This window comes from Oncorhynchus gorbuscha, linkage group LG01 (assembly GCF_021184085.1).
Source record: "Oncorhynchus gorbuscha isolate QuinsamMale2020 ecotype Even-year linkage group LG01, OgorEven_v1.0, whole genome shotgun sequence".
Taxonomy (NCBI): Eukaryota; Metazoa; Chordata; class Actinopteri; order Salmoniformes; family Salmonidae; genus Oncorhynchus; species Oncorhynchus gorbuscha.
The window spans coordinates 97,345,459-97,366,084 of record NC_060173.1 but is presented as its reverse complement, the minus strand read 5'-3'; the positions used below and the strand labels follow the sequence as shown (position 1 = coordinate 97,366,084).

Here is a 20,626-nt window from a genome sequence, read left to right as displayed (position 1 = left end):
TTCAGCATTGTAGTTTTTTTATTTTCAAGACTACAAGTTCCCACATAAGTTACTATCAAACATCATCCAAAGATAGTATTGTATTTTAAGTTGAAAATACCAGATTACAAAGACATTATATAAAACCGTGCTAGATTTCCCACATTTCTGGTATGACAGAAAACTTTTGCAAGACTGCATCATCCCACAACTAATCAAACCATTTCCATTCACATTTCAGTGATGGCAAACAGTAACATATCAATGAATGTTGTGGAGTGAATTGGTAACATATGTTCTGTTAATTGATTTCAGTGTACAGGATGTCTTTTCTAAACTGTGTTTGTGTGTTTTACTGTATACGGAGGTTGCATACTGAACCCTACTGTCAGCAGACAAACAAATAGATTGGTATCATCATAATAATACAACCAACACAGCCAGTACAGTGTGGTCACTTCACAGAATGAATAAAACACTGTTCACTACACTCAAATGGTTCAAGTTGAATCAACAAGAAGCATTGACATTGGCAGGCGCATTATAAACTGATAAACTGCCATTTTGTATCATAAATATAGGCATAAAATATCTTGTCCCCAATCTACATCAGACAGTACATTCAGATATCAGGCAGGTCGACACCTACCATATGGACACACTTCACCTATAGAACTAATAAAACCTAAGACAGCGAGTCAGTCTTTCCTTATCATTGAATCAGTTGAGAAACAGGTTTGTTTTGACAGTACGACAATACTGAGGTAACCTTTCAATAACGTCTTCTTTCCTTGGCAGTAATCCTCCATGCAGAAACAAATCTCTTCTCAGAGTCTTTTTGTTTGTTAAGTGTGTGTGTGTGCGCGCAGGCGTGTCCATCCTTTATGTTTCCATAAGGAAAACCATCTCAGTGGAATCGACCCCCTTGAACTCACAACTCATCCTGCAGAAAGAGAGAGAAAAACAAAAAAGAGAGAGAGAGAGAATGTGATTGTGGTTTGATACACTGAGCCAACTCAATCCAAAGTCACTTCAACTAACTATTAGCAGTTGAAAAATATGGCACATGGAAATCATAAGAGAGCTGTTTACAGAGACAGGTGGGATGGACAGAGTAGCTGAGGGGTGGGTTTATAAGTTAATGTTCTATAATAGTTGTGAGTGAAAACATGATGATGTATAAGTAATATCCATCTCAATGTAACGTATATCAAAATACTTTATTCTTGCTATGTAACTACTGTAAAAAATAAAAGCCACATATGTAAAATGTGTGTAGAATGTAGAGTGCATTCGGAACGTATTTAGACCCCTTCTCTTTTTCCAAATGTTGTTACGTTACAGCCTTATTCTAAAATTTATTAAATATTTTTTTTGCCCTCATCAATCTACACACAATGCCCCATAATGACAAAGGGAAAACAGTTTGTTTTAGAAATACTTTATTTACATAAGTATTCAGAACCTTTGCTATGAGACTCAAAATTGAGCTCAGGTGCATCCTGTTTACATTGATCATCCTTGAGATGTTTCTACAACTTGATTGGAGTCCACCTGGGGTAAATTCAATTGATTGGACATGATTTAGAAAGGCACACACCTGTCTATATAAGGTCCCACAGTTGACAGTGCATGTCAGAGCAAGAGCTCCGAAACAGGTTTGTGTCAAGAAACAGATCTGGGGAAGGGTACCAAAAATGTTTTGCAGCATCGAAGGTCCCCAAGAACAGTGGTCTCCATGATTCTTAAATGGAAGAAGTTTGGAACCACCAAGACTCTTCCTAGAGCTGGTGCTCAGCCAAGCTGAGCAAGAGTGGGTAAAGGGTCTGAATGGTTATTTAAATCTAATTTTTTATTTTTTTTTGTCTTTTTGGTAAAAACCTGTTTTAGATTTGTCATTATGGGGTAGTGTGTGTAATTTGACGAGGGGAATTTTTTTAAATGTAATCAATTTTACAATCAGGCCGTAACATAACAAAATGTGGAAAAAGTCATGAGCTCTGAATACGTAACAAAATGAAAATAAGTAAAAACTTTTATTTTTGTCCTCCGAAGAGGGGCGTGGAGGTGATGGATGGGCCTAAAAAAAATAATAATAAAAAAAAAAAAGTGTTAGCGGAAATATATTATTCTCTGGCACAGACTTTTAGGTGAGAGTTTGGGTTTTTGGCTTTGGCTTAGCTAATTCAGGCAAGATGACTATCTTTTTTGGCTTTGGCTTAGGTTTAGCTAATCTTGCCTGAATTAGCTAAGCCAAAGCCAAAAACCCAAACTCTCACCTAAAAGTCTGTGCCAGAGAATAATATATTTCCGCTTGACTGCAAAAGGTAAGAGATAGCTACTAAGATTAAAAAGCAAAATGGTGATTGCAGAGTTTCTGAATTGCGTAAGAAGCTTACCTTGAAGTTGTCCGCCTTGCCCTGTAACCATGGAGATAACTGCTGGAGCCTCTGGTGGAGGACGTCTGCGATGTTGTTAGCATCCCGGCTGTTGACGTGCTCCCCTCCCTGGTCACGCTGGGGACAGAGGGATGGAAGGATGGATGGAGGGACTAGTTAGGGCACAGTGCTCTGGGGGACTGACTCCGCCTCTCTAATGATATAAATGGTATTATTAGGCAAGAGGTCCTCAAAGAAAAATACTACATCAAATATACAGTTAAACAAGTTTCAATGAGAATATCTAACTACTGGAACTTCTGATACATAGTAATCAAATGTATTTAACTTGCAGCTTGTCCTCTAATAAGGACAAGAATAAGTAAGATAACGATAAGCTGCTATGATGAAAAACTATCATTGTCGCCTCTTTGTCAGGTCGTTAATATGAAGTCTTCTAAATAACTTACCTGGATAAATAGATAACCCATTCAAAAAAAAGTTACCAATCAGGAGTCTCTTACCTTCTTGGTGCCCAGGTGTGGGTAGAATCGGACGCTGGGATAGGCTGTGATGCCAGCTGACTGACAGGTCTGGTAGTGGGCCTGACAGTCTACTTTCCCTGCCCTCACACTCCCTTTCACCATCTAGACAAAAAAAGATTACATCAGAAAAAGCACAATTTTCCCTATGTAGTGCACTACTATTGACCAGGGCCCATAGGGAGACCCATAACACTCTGGTCAAAAGCAGTGTACTACATAGTGAATAGGGTGTCATTTGGGAAGCATCCAAAGATTTGGCCGCCCAGTGAATCAACACATTAGAACCACTACATTATCCATAGGGCTCTGGTCAAAAGTAGTGCACTACTGAATAGCACACAACTAAGGGCTGTTCTTAGCCAACAACGGTTAACTTAGTCACTTCAAACAGTGCAGCCCGAATAACAACAGTAGCAGCATTTGTTTTGACATCCATAACAATGAGTTGACGAGGCAAGGTTTTGCCTGGCATAGAAAATATGCTCTCTCGTCAGGACACTGTTGTTCAGAGGAGCTAGCCAACTAGGCTAACACAATCATTTCAAACTGAAGCTGGAAAGACTGTAAACTAGCTGAGCTTCATATGGTTTTACCTGTTTTCAATTGACATTTATTTGTATATATCCATAAAAATGATGCCAGCTGATTCATGATTTCTACTGCCGGAGAAACGCTGCCTGCTTGCATCTCTCGTCCCGACTCCGACACGTTCTTTACTATGGGACAGCTGGAGATCCAATTTGAATATTGAAACAATGTTGCAAATGTCGGAGAGACAGACAGCAAGTTTTATTCAAATCTCCGCTGTTGAAAATGAAATGTTAGTCTAAAAGAAATGTAAGAATGCCTAGATGCTTTTTATAGTGGAGATCAAGTTTATAAATTGCCTGGATGGGTTGACGAGACAGTGGATTGCACAGTCAGATGGAACAGAGTAAATAGGCATTTTAACTTCATAGATTCAGCCAGTGGTAACTTGTGGAATAGACAGAGGCTAGAATGCGGTTTTAACCAATCAGCATTCAGGATTAGACCCACCCGTTGTATAAAGTACAATAACTTCGCTGTAGCATGAACATAACAATGTATTCATATTATAAGCATGAATAGGGGCCATATTCATGAAGTGTCTCAGAGTAGATCAGTTGAACCATTTATATGATAATAAATAAGATCAGCCTACATGGACAGGGGATGCCTGATCCTAGATCAGTGCTCCTACTCTGATGCTTTATGAAAACGGGCCAGGAAACATGCATTTGAGAGATGGAGGAGTGGAGAAAATATCTTACCCGAGCGAGGACCTCGAACTCTGGGGCAAAGTGCTGACATGGTCCACACCACGGAGCATAGAAGTCCACCACCCAGTGATCCTTCCCTCCTAATACCTTGTTCCTGAAGTCATCTGGAGTCAGATCCACTGATGCTCTTGGGAGAGTACTAAGACACAGACGGACACTGTATGAATTCCTTTCTGTTGACTACAAATCAGATACAAAGGTTCCAACAATGGTGACTGTTAAAAGGCAAGGACAGAAACACAGGAGGAGAGAACTTACCCCACAGCCCAGACTTTGAGAGAGTGAGCATCTCTGTGCCAGCCGTTGTAACTCCTGGTGAGAGAAATAAAAACAGCACTCTTATTTACAGACTGTACAACATAACTTAATGTAAACGTTACAATATCATTTAATGTACATTTTACAACATAACTTACTGTAAAATTTACAACATGTAAGCCATATGTATACTTTAAAACATGTAAACTTAGTGTAACCTGTAGAACACGTAAACAGTAACTATAGTAAGACTGAAAGAACAGTAAGGTACATACTGGTATAGGTCTCGTCGGTTGGCGTTCTGAGGGTAGAGGCGTATCTCAGGGTAGGCTCTGACACTCTCTCCTTGGCAGAAGGAGTGGTGTTTCTGACAGTCTACCGTCCCCACCTTTATCATACCATTCACCGCCTGAAAAGAGACATCAACAGACAGAAAACCAGGGAGAAAACAAATTATTCGCTAGAGTGAATTAACATTTAAAAAATCTTGACAAATGCTTTAAGTTGGATTTGTTGATTACACCCACCCACCCTAGAATAAAATGAGATAATGCTAATATTTTATCATCTTGATAGATATCATGCATCTCTCCATCTATGCTAGATTCAAGCCCTCAATATCCAGAGAACACATCAGTGGAAGCTCTATTGCTGTACCTACTGAACTTACCTGTGCCATTCTCCTCCACTCCGGCAGCAGGGCCAGGCAGGGCCCACACCAGGGGGCAAAGAAGTCTACCATCCTACTGCCTATTACCTAGTAGGTATTCGATACAGCCTACCACCCTACAATCCACTACCTACCCGTGCCATCCTCCTCCACTCGGGCAGCAGTGCCTGACAGGGCCCACACCACGGGGCATAGAAGTCCACCATCCAGGTCTCGTTGCGTTTTCTCTTCTTCACCAGCTCTGCAAAGCTGTCTGGGTCCATGGTCACCACAGTGGGGTTGACCAAGTCCTGGAAGAGTGGGGAGAAAGAGGAGTCACTACAGTAGGGATGTACTGTATAACAGTAACAGACAATTAAGGCTATTGGCAATGGGACGTTTCCTCCACAAGGTACATGAAGTAACTATGTTGAGTCTCTTAGTTTTAAACTTCTGTGGCACTATAAGCACTGGCTAGAAAGGAGATGGACCGATACTGTGAACTAGGCTAATGGTAAGCTTCTCACCTGTATGAACTCCAGGATTCCGTCAGCAGAGTGATGTCCCTCGTACTCATGGATGGAGGACTTGTTAAAGATTACCGTGGTCGGGTAGGCATGGATATTATACTGAAAACACAAACACAACATTACTGGTAGCTAGTACTACTTTTGATTAAATATCAAGGTGGTTGCGTAGGCGTGGACCGAAAACAGGCACATAGGACATACAGTATGTTACATAACTGTGGTAGCCACTGCCACATTCAGTTATCCATCAAAACCACAAACATTTTTCATTTGGTTCATTCTCAGGGATGTGATCAGGATATAAAATAGAACATCTTTATTTTGGCCAGGAAAAGTGGATACTGAGCTCACCACACAATCACAGGTGACAGGGCTAGAATGATGGCCCTAGTATGGCTCTATGCCACTGCCAGAGGAATGATAGCCCTACGGCTAGCCTTGCTACAACACAGCCAGATGAATGATAGCCCTACGGCTAGCCTTGCTACAACACAGCCAGATGAATGATAGCCCTACGGCTAGCCTTGCTACAACACAGCCAGGTGAATGATAGCCCTACGGCTAGCCTTGCTACAACACAGCCAGGTGAATGATAGCCCTACGGCTAGCCTTGCTACAACACAGCCAGGTGAATGATAGCCCACGGCAGCCTTGCTACAACACAGCCAGGTGAATGATAGCCCTACGGCTAGCCTTGCTACAACACAGCCAGGTGAATGATAGCCCTACGGCTAGCCTTGCTACAACACAGCCAGGTGAATGATAGCCCTACGGCAGCCTTGCTACAACACAGCCAGATGAATGATAGCCCTACGGCTAGCCTTGCTACAACACAGCCAGGTGAATGATAGCCCTACGGCTAGCCTTGCTACAACACAGCCAGGTGAATGATAGCCCTACGGCTAGCCTTGCTACAACACAGCCAGGTGAATGATAGCCCTACGGCTAGCCTTGCTACAACACAGCCAGGTGAATGATAGCCCTACGGCTAGCCTTGCTACAACACAGCCAGGTGAATGATAGCCCACGGCAGCCTTGCTACAACACAGCCAGGTGAATGATAGCCCTACGGCTAGCCTTGCTACAACACAGCCAGGTGAATGATAGCCCTACGGCTAGCCTTGCTACAACACAGCCAGGTGAATGACAGCTCTACTATGCCTATATGCCACACAGCCCAGAGGAAAGCAGTAAAAATGCTAAAGTAATAAATAAAAACGCCTTTGTTGATACTAGTCATACTAAGTTCATTGAATGAAACGCGTATTATTTACTTCAATCATAAAAACCTTCATTAGGGCGGCAGGGTAGCCTAGTGGTTAGAGCGTTGGACTAGTAACCAGAAGGTTGCAAGTTCAAACCCCCGAGCTGACAAGGTACAATCTGTCGTTCTGCCCCTGAACAGGCAGTTAACCCACTGTTCCTAGGCCGTCATTGAAAATAAGAATTTGTTCTTAACTGACTTGCCTAGTTAAATAAAGGTAAAATAAAAATAAAATGAGAAATTATGTCATAGAGTAGGGCCATGATTTGGGGACATAGTTAAACTCTGGGAGCAACAGTCTTGCATGGCTGGCTCCGCAACACTAGCCAAGTTGGCAGTCTTCTTAGCTAACATTCCACTAATTTTACACCGCATCATATGCACACGACATGGAGTACAAGAAGAAGAATGCTAGCTGAACAGACTGGCAACCAGGCTCTCTCAATACATCTAAGCAGATATTGTGGAATACATAGAAGAATAGCACATCTAGGCGGTTTGGGTTTACTATGCTATGTTCTCCCGACACTCACCGTGCTGCAGAGTCTTTCGTGCACGGTGCAGTCCAGCGTTCCAAACTTCATCTGACCAAACAGCTGGATCGAGGCTTTCCTCAGCTCAGGGAGGAGAGCACGACAGGGCGGACACCACTACAAGGAAACCGTATATTAGTATTTGTTCATGGACCTCACCCAATGTCTCAGCCAACTCAACAGGATCTAGTCCACTTTACACAACAATAAAGTCTGTTTACTTTCAGGGATTAATGTTAGTCACCAACAGATTATTATTTTAATAGCCACACCTAGTTTATGACTACCAACCCGTAGCACTCACATCTGTAGCCATGAAGTGCTTTGAAAGGCTGGTCATGGCTCACATCAACACCATTATCCCAAACACCCTAGACCCACTCCAATTTGCATATTGCCCCAACAGATCCACAGATGATGCAATCTCTATTGCACTCCACACTGCCCATTCCCACCAGGACAAAAGGAACACCTATGTGAGAATGCTATTCATTGACGACAGCCCAGCGTTCAACACCATAGTGCCCTCAAAGCTAATCACTAAGCTAAGGACCCTGGGACTAAACACCTCCCCCTGCAACTGGATCCTGGACTTCCTGACGGTCTGCCCCCAGGTGGTAAGGAACAACACATCCGTCATGCTGATCCTCAACACGGGGGCCACTCAGGGGTGCGTGCTCCTGTAGTCCCCTCCTGTACTCCCTGTTCATTCATGACTGCATGGCCAGGCACGACTCCAACACTATCATCACGTTTGCCGATGACACAACAGTGGCCTGATCACCGACAATGACGAGACAGCCTATAGGGAGGTCAGAGACCTGGTTGTGTGGTGCCAGGACAACAACCTCTCCCTCAACGTGATCAAGACAAAGGAGATGATTGTGAACTACAGGAAATGGAGGACCGAGCATGCCCCAATTCTCATCGACAGGGCTGGAGTGGAGTAGGTTGAGAGCTTCAAGTTCTTGGTGTCCACATCACCAACAAGCTGAAATGGTCTGAACACACTAAGACAGTCGTGAAGAGGGCACGACGAAATCTATTCCCCTCATGATACTGAAAAGATTTGGCATGGGTCCTCAGATCCTCAAAAGGTTCTACAGCTGCACCATCGAGAGCATCCTGACTGGTTGCATCACTGCCTGGTATGTCAACTGCTTGGCCTCCGACCGCAAGGCACTACAGAGGGTAGTGCGTACGGCCCAGTACATCACTGGGGCCAAGCTTCCTGCCAACCAGGACCTCTATATCAGGTGGTATCAGAGAAAGGGCCCAAAAATTGTGAAAGACTCCAGCCACCTTAGTCAGACTGTTCTCTCTGCTACCGCACGGCAAGCGGTACCGGAGCACCAAGTCTAGGTCCAAATGGCTTCTTAACAGTTTCTACCTCCAAGCCATAAGACTCCTGAACAGCTAATCAAAGGGCTTCTTAACAGCTTCTACCCCCAAGCCATAAGATTCCTGAACAGCTAATCAAAGGGCTACTCAAAACCCCTCTATTATGCTGCTGCTACTCTGTTTATTATCTATGCAAAGTCACTTTAACCCTACCTACATATTACCTCAATTACATTGACTATGTAATGGTACCCCCTGTATATAGTCTCGCTATTGTTATTTTACTGTTTAATTATTTGTAACTTTTATTTTATATTTTTTACTTAATACTTATTTTTTCATTGTCGGGTAAGGGCTTGTAAGTAAGCATTTCACTGTAAGGTCTACACCGGTTGTATTCGGCGCATGTGACAAATACAATATGATTTGATCTTTCAAATACATGTCAACACGTAGTCAACTGTGAACATCGATAAGCAAGTAGAGTATTAGTCACTAACATTAGGCTGATACTTACAGGAGCAAAGAAGTCAACTAGCCAGGGCTCCTTTCCATCACTGGGGAAGTTCTCTGGTCTCAGAGTGGTGACATGGGCGCTGACACTCTCCTTAGCAAATGCTATGATGTTATACAGCACATCCTTCCCTGGGAGAACAGAAACAGTTTATTTGCCATTTATAAGAAATAGATTGCAAATCTTACTCACTCAAGCTCTCATGAAAAACAAAACAAGAAAAATTTGAGAATAATTGTGTTAAACTAGGAAAGTCAGTTACGAACAAATTCTAATTTATAATGACAGCCTACCCCGGCCAAACCCAGACGACACTGGGCCAATTGTGCGCCGCCCTATGGGACTCCCAATCACGGCCGGATGTGATGCAGCCTGGATTCGAACCAGGTACCATTGAGATGCATTGTCTTAGACCACTGCACCACTCGGCAGCCCCCCCGAGTAGATATACAAATGTGCATATGTATACAACAACCAGTGAAAAGGAATGCCAAGTGAAATACAGAGAAAAAATACCAAAATCGATTGAGTTCGAATAAGACGCTGACTTACCATGGTGGATTTCAAAGTCATGAATCCCAAGGCCTTTGAAGACAGCGATACAGGGCTTTTGAATGTAGAAGGAGACACATAGTTCTGAGTCAGTAAGGCAGTCCACCTTTCCCACCTGAGAAAAAGCACAGAGTACTGGCAGTATTAAACATCCAGACTGAATCAGTGACGTGAATGAACAGTGAATCAGAGCGATATTCATTGTGGATTTCAGACCTTACCTGTATGTGGGCTGCCTTCAGAAGAGCCTTGAGCTTCTTATACTCATGAGATGCCATGGTCTTCTGTCCGAAAGAAAAACTGACCAGCCACCGATGATGGGCCAGTTTACTCTACAGAGACCGATGGAGAATAGAATAGAACACAATAACTGTATTTTTCCTAAATATTTCAGCATCACCACCACAGGTGTTTTCTCAACTGAAATCATGTCAGACAACAGATTATTTCATGTCAAATATATGTGGTTATTTTTAGTAGGTAGGTATATTATTACTAGGAAGAGGAAAGAACATCAGCACACCACTCAAACATCCACAACATTCGAGTCTGCCTTCAACAACTGAGTCTGCCTCACAGATTGGACAGCACAGAGGACGCTGCACTAAGACATAAACCCCCCCCAGGCACAATAAATATATGATGGTACAAGATGGCAATACAGATGATTTTTACTGTACCTTAGATTTGATTATTGGGTTATTATTACTGTACCTGGAAGGTTTCCTTAGTAAGAGCCTCCAGGTCAGGCAGATGCTGCATCACCTCTCCATAGATCTCTCTGGTATCCAAACTCTGCAGGAACTGTTGTTGTGATGAAACAGAACAGTCATGATTCTATCATCTCATGTCAATAAAATAAAAAGTGTTCTCTAAGCCATGTATGGTGAGGCTTCTTGATAAACCCATCCTGGGTTTCTCCTTCTCACTTACAAATACATTTCATGTTATGCATTGTTTTTAGTGTACGCAAACAAAACTAAAACATGGGCCTCTCTTACCAGCACGCTGCCCTTGTTCTTCAGTGAACTGCCGGGGGGGAAGAAGGCTGTGGTGCTGGTGGTCACCTCAAAGCTGTCACACAACTCAGCCTGTGTTGAGCAGTCCATCCAGCCCACGTTCACTAGACCTTCCTGAAGAGAACACAAGAGAAGAGACATTTCAGTCACAATAACAATGTATGCTCATGAGAAGGTAAACATACAGCATGGGTTCAATGAGGACTTACCAACATTCCTGCTAATTTTTGCCTCGTCTGTGACTCTAGACAGTCTATGAAGAGATCAAACACAGATCATATTTTAACTGTATAGAAAATACTATTCCTACCATATTGGTTTCACTACTTCTGACTAAAAGTCTTTATTTGTAAACATGACAAAGCATCTCAACGTAACCCTTAACAGCCCGTCTTACCTCCCGAGTCAGCACAGAAGGTGATCAGCCATCCAACTCCAGATGAAAATGCTGCCTCAATCTCAGTGAAGACATTGCCTTGCCACAGCTCTGTAACTCTGCTCTTCACAAATTGCATTCCAAACTTAGTCAAACTCTCCTTGGCCCTATCTCCAAAGTATTTCTCTGGATTCTATTGGGACGACAGAAAGGGATGCGTTTTAGAGGGTTGTTCCTAACACCATGAGCAGTGAGTGATACGTAGCCTGTTTAAAACAGATTGAATGATGTGCTAAAACCATGGTGAGGGTAGCATTCAGTCTAGTTTAACCAGGCTACGTGATGCATGACACAGCTATCCTAACAGACAGCTGTGACGTTTCTCCTACCATTCCAGCTTTGTAAATGTAGAGGCTGGGGTAGCTGTTGATGCCTTTGCTGCGACACAGTCGGTTGTTGTCTCCACAGTTCACTGCTCCTATCCTGATCACTCCATCCATCTCCTTAGCAAACTCCCTCCACTGCGGACACACACACAAAGTAACATAATATGTTGAAATATTAAACATAGATAACAATTATCAAAAGATAAATGAAGACGACTTAAACAAAGGTACCATCTGCAATATCTACCACTGTTCAATGGACATTTTAATTAAGTATATGAAACAACCAATGAATAGCAGAAAATATTGCAGAATGCACTTTTACAGTGAGTGAGGAAAGTATTACCGTGGGAGCCAGCTCGTGACAATGATGGCAACGAGGGAAGTAGAAGTTGACAAACCATAGTTCCCCGGAGTTCACTGCTGCATCTATAGTAGTAGAGTCAGTATCATAACAACAAACATACCCCAACAAGAAAGGATGGCTCTGAAGGTTCGGAATAGTGTGACATCACTTACCGAAGTCTCCCCTATCTAAAGTGACAATCTCTAGGTCATCATCGTAGATACCTGCAGAAAGAGTAAGATGACAAGTCACACCAACGTCCTGAGGAAATGACTGAAAATGTTGTATGTTAGCAGTGGCGTATCAATCCCCTTTCTTCATATTTCTTGTCAATGTTTACATTTCACATTCTTAGACTACTCCAAAAGAAAAAAGATTTACCAAATTCATTTCTATAGTAGTTCCAGCTCTCATATCGTCCTCCTCCCTGCTGCTCATCCTGCAGACCCTTCTCTCCATACTTGTCATACTTCTTCCTCAGATCGTCATCCTTCAGAACTTCATAGGCTCGGGTTACCTTCAGGAACTTGTCATGGGCAGTTTCATCATGCTGGACAGAGCAACAAATTAAGTACTGGACTTTGTAGAAAATATCTAGCCTGCTACCAGACGTGGTTGTGCCGTTTTGTTGTGACAATGACCATAGAATGAAGAAATATAGCAAAAACAGATCTGGGACCAGTCTAGGAAATCACCAGTATGTTGTGATATGTTATAGCCAATGATAAGTTACATTTTAACATGTTATAACACACACAGTCAAAAGTTTGAACACACCTACTCATTCAAGGGTTTTTCTTTATCTTTTACTATTTTCTACATTGTAGAATTATAGTGAAGACATCAAAACTATGAAACAACCCCAAAAAGTGTTAAACAATTCTTCAAAGTAGCCACCCTTTGCCTTGATGACAGCTTTGCACACTCTTGGCATTTCTCAACCAACTTCATGAGGTAGTCACCTGGGATGCATTTCAATTAACAGGTGTGCCTTGTTAAAAAGTTAATTTGTGGCCTTCCGGGTGACGCAGTGGTCCAGGGCACCAGAGACTCTGGGTTCGAGCCCAGGCTCTGTCACAGCCAGCCGTGACCACGAGGTCCATGGGGGACGCACACCAATGTGTCGGAGGAAACAGTGTGCACCTGGCGGTCATATTATGGCAAGAACAGCTCAAATAAGTAAAGAGAAACGACAGTCCATCTTTACTTTAAGACATAAAGGTCAGTCAATCCAGAAAATTTCAATAACTGAAAGTTTCTTCAAGTGCAGCAGCAAAAACCATTAAGCGCTAGGAGGAAACTGGCTCTCATGAGGATCGCTACAGGAAAAGAAGACCCCGAGTTACCTCTTCTGCAGAGTATGCGTTCATTAGAGTTACCAGCCTCAGAAATCTGCAATTAACTGCACCCAAGATTGCAGCCCAAATAAATGCTTCAGAGTTCAAGTAACAGATACATCTATACTAGAGGTCGACCGATTATGATTTTTCAATGCAGATACATATTATCGGAGGACCCAAAAAAGCAGATACCGATTCAATCGGCCCATATATATTGTCTGGCAAAGAAGGGGGTTGAGTGATAAATGTCAGATATGTGAACTAATAAAGGGGCTCTGCCCTATCACTAAAATGGCCACCCCGATCAGAACTACAGATCACAAAATGTCCGACTGCCAAAACTACAATTCTCAGAAGCAAGGGAAACCCTCAGAAGGTGGGGCGATCCACAGATAAGGGGTCAAGACAAACCAGGAAGAGAGAGAGAAAGGGCTGGAAGGATCTGTGAACCATAGAGAAAGATATATATATATATAGGCTGGATTTACCATGTATGAGCTGACTGTTTGGACTTATCTGTTGGCATTTGGACCTCGACCTACCGAAAACCTGATTCGTGTACCGAACCCTGCTATCCTTGACCTTGCCTGCGGCCTGGGTGGACCAGAACGGAGAAACAAGCACACAGGTACTGTCCTGTTCGAAATAACTGATTTTGCTGACAGTTTCCCACTTAATTTGTGACAAACGCTCCTAATCTTGAAGAGATTTGCCACAATATATTTGTTGTAATTGTCATTACTACAATACTGAATGAACAATGAACACATTTGAACTAAAATCTATTTAGTCTTAAATAAATAATGCAAATTGTTGGAAAGTAAAAGTGCAATATGTGCCATGTAAAAATCCAACGTTTAAGTTCCTTGCTCAGAACATATGAAAGCTGATAGTTCAATATTTCCAGTTCTTCAATATTCCCAGTTAAGAAGTTTTAGGTTGTAGTTATTATAGGAATTATGACGCGTTAACTATCTCTCTATACCTTAGTATTTCTCTCTAGTACTTTAGTATTGCCAGCCTAATTTCGGTAGTTGATAGGCTTGAAGTCATAAACAGCGCTGTATGTCAAGCATTGCCAAGAGCTGCTGGCAAATGCAGTAGTGCTGTTTGAATGAACGAGCCCGTTGCTGCCTACCACTGCTCAGTCAGACTGCTCTATGAAATAAGACTTCATTATAATATAATAAACACAGAAATAAGAGCCTTTGGTCATTAATATGGTAAAATACGGAAACTATCATTTAGAAAACAAAGCGTTTATTCTTTCCGTGAAATACGGAACTGTTCCGTATTTTATCGAACGGGTGGCAACCCCAAGTCTAAATATTGCTGTTACATTGCACAACCTTCAATGTTTGTCATAAATACATACAATTCTGGCAAATGAATTATGGTCTTTGTTAGGAAGAAATGGTCTTCACACAGTTCGTAAAGAGCCAGGCAACCCAAACGGTTGCATATACCCTGACTCTGCTTGCACTGAACGCAAGAGAAGTGAAACAATTTCCCTCATTAACATTGCCTGCTAACATGAATTTCTTTTAACTAAATATGCAGGTTAAAAAAATATATACTTCTGTGTATTGATTTTAAGAAAGGCATTGATGTTTACGGTTAGGTACATTTGTGCAACGATTATGCAATTTTGTTAAATCTTTACTCGTTTGGCGAAGTTGAAGTAGGCTGTGATTCGATAATAAATTAACAGGCACGGCATTGATTATATGCAAAGTAAGGACAAGCTAGTCAACCTAGTAATATCATCAACCATGTGTAGTTAACTAGTGATTATGTGAAGACTGAATGTTTTTTTATAAGTTAAGTTTAATGCTAGCTAGCAACTTATCTTGGCTCCTTGTAGCCACAAGGTCCTTTTGACGCTGCACTCACGTAACAGGTGGTCAGCCTGCCATGCAGTTTCCTCGTGGATTGCAATGTAATTGGCGCCCAAAAAGTCAGATTGCCGATTTGTTATGAAAACTTGAAATCGGCCCCAATTAAATCGGCAAACCTCTAATTTCAACATCGACTGTTCAGAGGAGACTGCGTGAATTAGGCCTTCATGGTCAAATTGCTGCAAAGAAACCACTATTAAAAACGACACCAATATGAAGAAGAGACTTGCTTGGGCCAAGAAACACGAACAATGGACATTACACCGGAGGAAATGTGTCCTTTGGTCTGGAATCCAAATTGGAGATTTTTGGTTCCAACCACGCCGTGTGTTTGTGAGATGCGGTGTGGGTGAATGGAGGATCTCCGCTAGAGGTCGACCGATTAATCAGAATGGCCGATTACTTAGGGCCGATTTCAAGTTTATAGCAATTGGAAAATCTGTGTTTTTGGACTTTTTTTTTACACCTTTATTTAATCTTTATTTAACTAGGCAAGTCAGTTAAGAACAAATTCTTATTTTCAATGATGGCCTAGGAACGGTGGGTTAATTGCCTCGTTCAGGGGCAGAAGGACAGATTTTCACTTTGTCAGCTCGGGGGATCCAATCTTACAGTTAACTAGTCCAACGCAATAACGAGCTGCCTCTCTCTTGTTGCACTCCACAAGGAGACTACCTGTTACGCGAATGCTGTAAGCCAAGGTAAGTTGCTGGCTAGCATTAAACTTATCTTTAAAAAAAACAATCAATCAATCATAATCACTAGTTAACTACACATGGTTGATGATATTACTAGATGTTATCTAGCGTGTCCTGCGTTGCATATAATCTGACTGAGCATACAAGCATCTAAGTATCGGACTGAGCGGTGGTAGGCAGAAGCAGGCGCATAAAAACATTCATTCAAACAGCACTTTCGTGCGTTTTGCCTTGTTGTGCGTCAAGCATTGCGCTGTTTATGACTTCAAGCCTATCAACTCCCTAGATGAGGCTGGTGTCACCGAAGTGAAATGGCTGGCTAGTTTGTGCGCGTTTCAAACGTCACTCGCTCTGAGCCTGTGGTTGTTTCCCTTGCTCTGCATGGTGGTTGTCGTTGTGTTCCTGGTTCGAGCCCAGGGAGGAGCGAGGAGAGGGACGGAAGCTATACTGTTACACTGGCAATACTAAAGTGCCTATAAGAACATCCAATAGTCAAAGGTTAATGAAATACAAATGGTATAGAGGGAAATAGTCCTATAATTCCAATAATAACTACAACCTAAAACTTCTTACCTGGGAATATTGAAGAACTGGAAATATTGAACTACCAGCTTTCATATGTTCTGAGCAAGGAACTTAAACGTTGGATTTTTACATGCACATATTGCACTTTTACTTTCTCCAACACTTTGCATTATTTGAAAGGAACCACCAGCTTTCACATGTTCTCATGTTCTGAACAAGGAACTTAAACGTTAGCTTTCTTACATTTCTTCTCCAACACTTTGTTTTTGCATTATTTAAACCAAAATGAACATGTTTCATTATTTATTTGAGGCTAAATTGAACTTGATGTATTATATTAAGTTAAAATAAGTGTTCATTCAGTATTGTTGTAAATGTCATTATTACAAATGAATAAAAACATTTTTTATTATTTTAAAATCGGCCGATCAATCAGTATCGGCTTTTTAACTACAATAATCGGTATCGGTTGAAAAATCGTAATCGGTCGACCTCTAATCTCCGCATGTGCATTTCCCATCGTAAACCATGGAGGAAGAGGTGTGATCGTGTGGGGTGCTTTGCTGGTACCACTGTCAGTGATTTACTTAGAATTCAAGGCACACTTAACCAGCAGGGCTACCACAACATTCTGCAGCGATAAGCCATCCCATTTGGTTTGGGCTTAGTGGGACTACCACTTGTTTTTCAACAGGACAATGACCCAACACACCTCCATGCTGTGTAAGGGCTATTTGATCAAGGAGAGTGATGGAGTGCTGTATCAGACGACATGGCCACCACAATCACCCGACCTCAACCAAATTGAGATAATTTGGGATGAATCAGACCGCAGAGTGAAGGAAAAGCAGCCAACAAGTGCTCAGCATATGCGGGAACTCCTTCAAGACTGTTGGAAAAGCATTCCAGGTGAAGCTGGTTGAGAGAATGCCAAGAGTGTGCAAAGCTGTCATCAAGGCAAAGGGTGGCTACTTTGAAGAATTTCAAATATATTTTGGTTTAATTTGTTAAACTTTTTGTTACTACCTGATCCCATTTCTGTTATTTCTTAATTTTGTGGTCTTCACTCCAACAATACAACATAGAAAATAGTAAAAAATAAAGGAAAACACTTGAATGAATAGGTGTTCTAAAACTTTTGACAGGTAGTGTATATCTACCTATAGGGCAGGCTACTCACTGGGTTTTTATCCGGGTGCATGATCAGAGCTAGCTTTTTGAAGGCTTGTCGTATCTCTCTGGTTGTTGCTTCTCTGGACACCTTCAATAACTTATAGTAATCCTCATCAGAGGACACAGAAGCTACCAGACAACTGAAGACAATCAGTGATCCCAGCAACATCCTGCTCCAAGGCATCTGCTGATTCTGAACTTGAAAAGCTTGTCGCGATTTTGCTGGCGATAGAGATTCCATTGCCACAGGTCTCAGTTAACACAGTGTTTCAGTGCTGAATCTCTGAAGTTGTTAGTGTCACACACCTCACGCTGGGTAGGATAAGATCACAATAATTCCAAAGTGATTTTTCAGAAAGTGTTCTCAACTAGAGACATGATTGCATGGTGACAAAATGTGCCAAGTTAGCAAGCTAAAACAAATTAAGCTAGCCAACTAGCTATGAACACATATGCAACATTTATTTAAATCAGATTATTGTTTCTTCGTAGAAACGCCAGATCATAATCATAAAATAAATTACTTCTTTAAAAGCGGTTCTGTAAAGCTAGCTAGCTCTATCGGTAGAGCCCACACTAGCTGCCTAACAAGTAACGTTAGCTAGCTAAATTAATGTTATTGCAGCTACCTACCTCATCATTGAGATCAGATATTTTCTCTACGCATTATCTATGAAATGCACATACTCTGAAATCTTGCAAATTAACGTTACCTTGACCGAGTGAATTGTTGGCCCACTTCTTATCCGGGTCTGGGTCCGGGAGTCGCCGGGTGGTAAGTGTTGAGTTGGCTAAACTAACTGGAATCTTCACGGTGGTTGAGTGACGTAATCACGCCCGGAAACAGAGCCTCTGCCCATAACGGTTGTCACTAGTTACCACCAATGAATTTGCTTTTTGATCTTAATTTAAGGTTAGGGTTAGAAATAAGGTTGGAAGTGTGGTTAACGTTACGGTTAAAGCTGGGGTTAGGTTTAAAATCACCTCATCTCTCTCTGCATGTCTCATTGTGCCCTGATAGACCTGTATCCCTCTGATCGACTTCACAAGCAACCTTTTCATTAACAGTGTTTTTGAGCTATAGGCTATACAGTGTTCCACAACAAGAAACATACTGTATAATGAGTTGCAGTCAAATGTTTGGACATACCTACTCATTCCAGGGTTTTTCTTTATTTAATTATTTTCTACATTGTAGAAATAGGTGAAGAAATCAAAAATATGAAATAACATATATGGAATAATGTAGTAACCAAAAAAGTGTAAAACAAATCAAAATATATTTGAGATTCTTCAAAGTAGCCACCCTTTGATTCTTCAAAGTAGCCACCTGGAATGTATTTCAATTAACAGGTGCTAAAAGTTCATTTGTGGAATTTCTTTCCTTCTTCAAATCAAATCAAATTATTTGTCACATACACATGGTTAGCAGATGTTAATGCGAGTGTAGCGAAATGCTTGTGCTTCTAGTTCCGACAATGCAGTAATAACCAGCAAGTAATCTAACTAACAATTCCAAAACTACTGTCTTATACACAGTGTAAGGGGATAAAGAATATGTACATAAGGATACATGAATGAGTACAGAGCAGCATAGGAAAGATACAGTAGATGGTATCGAGTACAGTATATACATATGAGATGAGTATGTAAACAAAGTGGCATAGTTAAAGTGGCTAGTGATGCATGTATTACATAAGGATGCAGTCGATGATATAGAGTACAGTATATACGTATGCATATGAGATGAATAATGTAGGGTAAGTAACATTATATAAGGTTGCATTGTTTAAAGTGGCTAGTGATATATTTACATCATTTCCCATCAATTCCCATTATTAATGTGGCTGGAGTTGAGTCAGTGTCAGTGTGTTGGCAGCAGCCACTCAATGTTAGTGGTGGCTGTTTAACAGTCTGATGGCCTTGAGATAGAAGCTGTTTTTCAGTCTCTCTGTCCCAGCTTTGATGCACCTGTACTGACCTCGCCTTCTGGATGATAGCGGGGTGAACAGGCAGTGGCTCGGGTGGTTGATGTCCTTGATGATCTTTATGGCCTTCCTGTAACATCGGGTGGTGTAGGTGTCCTGGAGGGCAGGTAGTTTGCCCCCGGTGATGCGTTGTGCAGACCTCACTACCCTCTGGAGAGCCTTACGGTTGAGGGCGGAGCAGTTGCCATACCAGGCGGTGATACAGCCCGCCAGGATGCTCTCGATTGTGCATCTGTAGAAGTTTGTGAGTGCTTTTGGTGACAAGCCGAATTTCTTCAGCCTCCTGAGGTTGAAGAGGCGCTGCTGCGCCTTCTTCACGATGCTGTCTGTGTGAGTGGACCGATTCAGTTTGTCTGTGATGTGTATGCTGAGGAACTTAAAACTTGCTACCCTCTCCACTACTGTTCCATCGATGTGGATAGGGGGGTGTTCCCTCTGCTGTTTCCTGAAGTCCACAATCATCTCCTTAGTTTTGTTGACGTTGAGTGTGAGGTTATTTTCCTGACACCACACTCCGAGGGCCCTCACCTCCTCCCTGTAGGCCGTCTCGTCGTTGTTGGTAATCAAGCCTACCACTGTTGTGTCGTCCGCAAACTTGATGATTGAGTTGGATGTGTGCGTGGCCACGCAGTCGTGGGTGAACAGGGAGTACAGGAGAGAGCTCAGAACGCACCCTTGTGGGGCCCCAGTGTTGAGGATCAGCGGGGAGGAGATGTTGTTGCCTACCCTCACCACCTGGGGGCGGCCCGTCAGGAAGTCCAGTACCCAGTTGCACAGGGCGGGGTCGAGACCCAGGGTCTCGAGCTTGGAGGGTACTATGGTGTTGAATGCCAAGCTGTAGTCGATGAACAGCATTCTCACATAGGTATTCCTCTTGTCCAGATGGGTTAGGGAAGTGTGCAGTGTGGTTGAGATTGCATCGTCTGTGGACCTATTTGGGCGGTAAGCAAATTGGAGTGGGTCTAGGGTGTCAGGTAGGGTGGAGGTGATATGGTCCTTGACTAGTCTCTCAAAGCACTTCATGATGACGGAA

General features: G+C 42.2%; 1 protein-coding gene across 2 annotated transcripts; it reads right to left on the bottom strand.

Annotated features, from left to right (window-relative positions):
* dnajc10 (DnaJ (Hsp40) homolog, subfamily C, member 10) lies at positions 1–18,447 on the bottom strand. Of its 2 annotated transcripts, none has more exons than XM_046367647.1 (22): positions 18,319–18,447; positions 17,613–17,917; positions 12,353–12,521; positions 12,145–12,195; positions 11,972–12,054; positions 11,629–11,760; positions 11,261–11,432; positions 11,073–11,116; positions 10,846–10,977; positions 10,559–10,648; positions 10,066–10,176; positions 9,845–9,959; positions 9,296–9,423; positions 7,438–7,554; positions 5,638–5,739; positions 5,266–5,421; positions 4,737–4,870; positions 4,462–4,515; positions 4,195–4,342; positions 2,882–3,004; positions 2,379–2,495; positions 1–922 (listed from the first exon to the last, which is right to left on the bottom strand). In XM_046367647.1, exons 2-22 carry the CDS (start codon positions 17,844–17,846, stop codon positions 911–913), a joined length of 2,424 nt encoding a protein of 807 aa, XP_046223603.1. In that variant the 5' UTR covers positions 17,847–17,917; positions 18,319–18,447; the 3' UTR covers positions 1–910. The 2 variants fall into 2 exon arrangements, with proteins under 2 accessions (XP_046223603.1, XP_046223610.1); XM_046367654.1 differs by having other exon boundaries at positions 17,613–17,827; positions 18,319–18,443.
* Positions 18,448–20,626: the final 2,179 nt, after the last annotated feature.

Excerpts from the sequence above, each read along its gene's own strand:
- dnajc10 (XM_046367647.1), bottom strand. The coding sequence starts at position 17,846 with ATGGAATCTCTATCGCCAGCAAAATCGCGACAAGCTTTTCAAGTTCAG. Across the intron at positions 10,177-10,558 it reads TTACTAAGGAAACCTTCCAG|AGTAAACTGGCCCATCATCG; the intron begins GTACAGTAATAA and ends CGGTCTCTGTAG. Across the intron at positions 2,496-2,881 it reads CACACCTGGGCACCAAGAAG|CGTGACCAGGGAGGGGAGCA; the intron begins GTAAGAGACTCC and ends CTCTGTCCCCAG.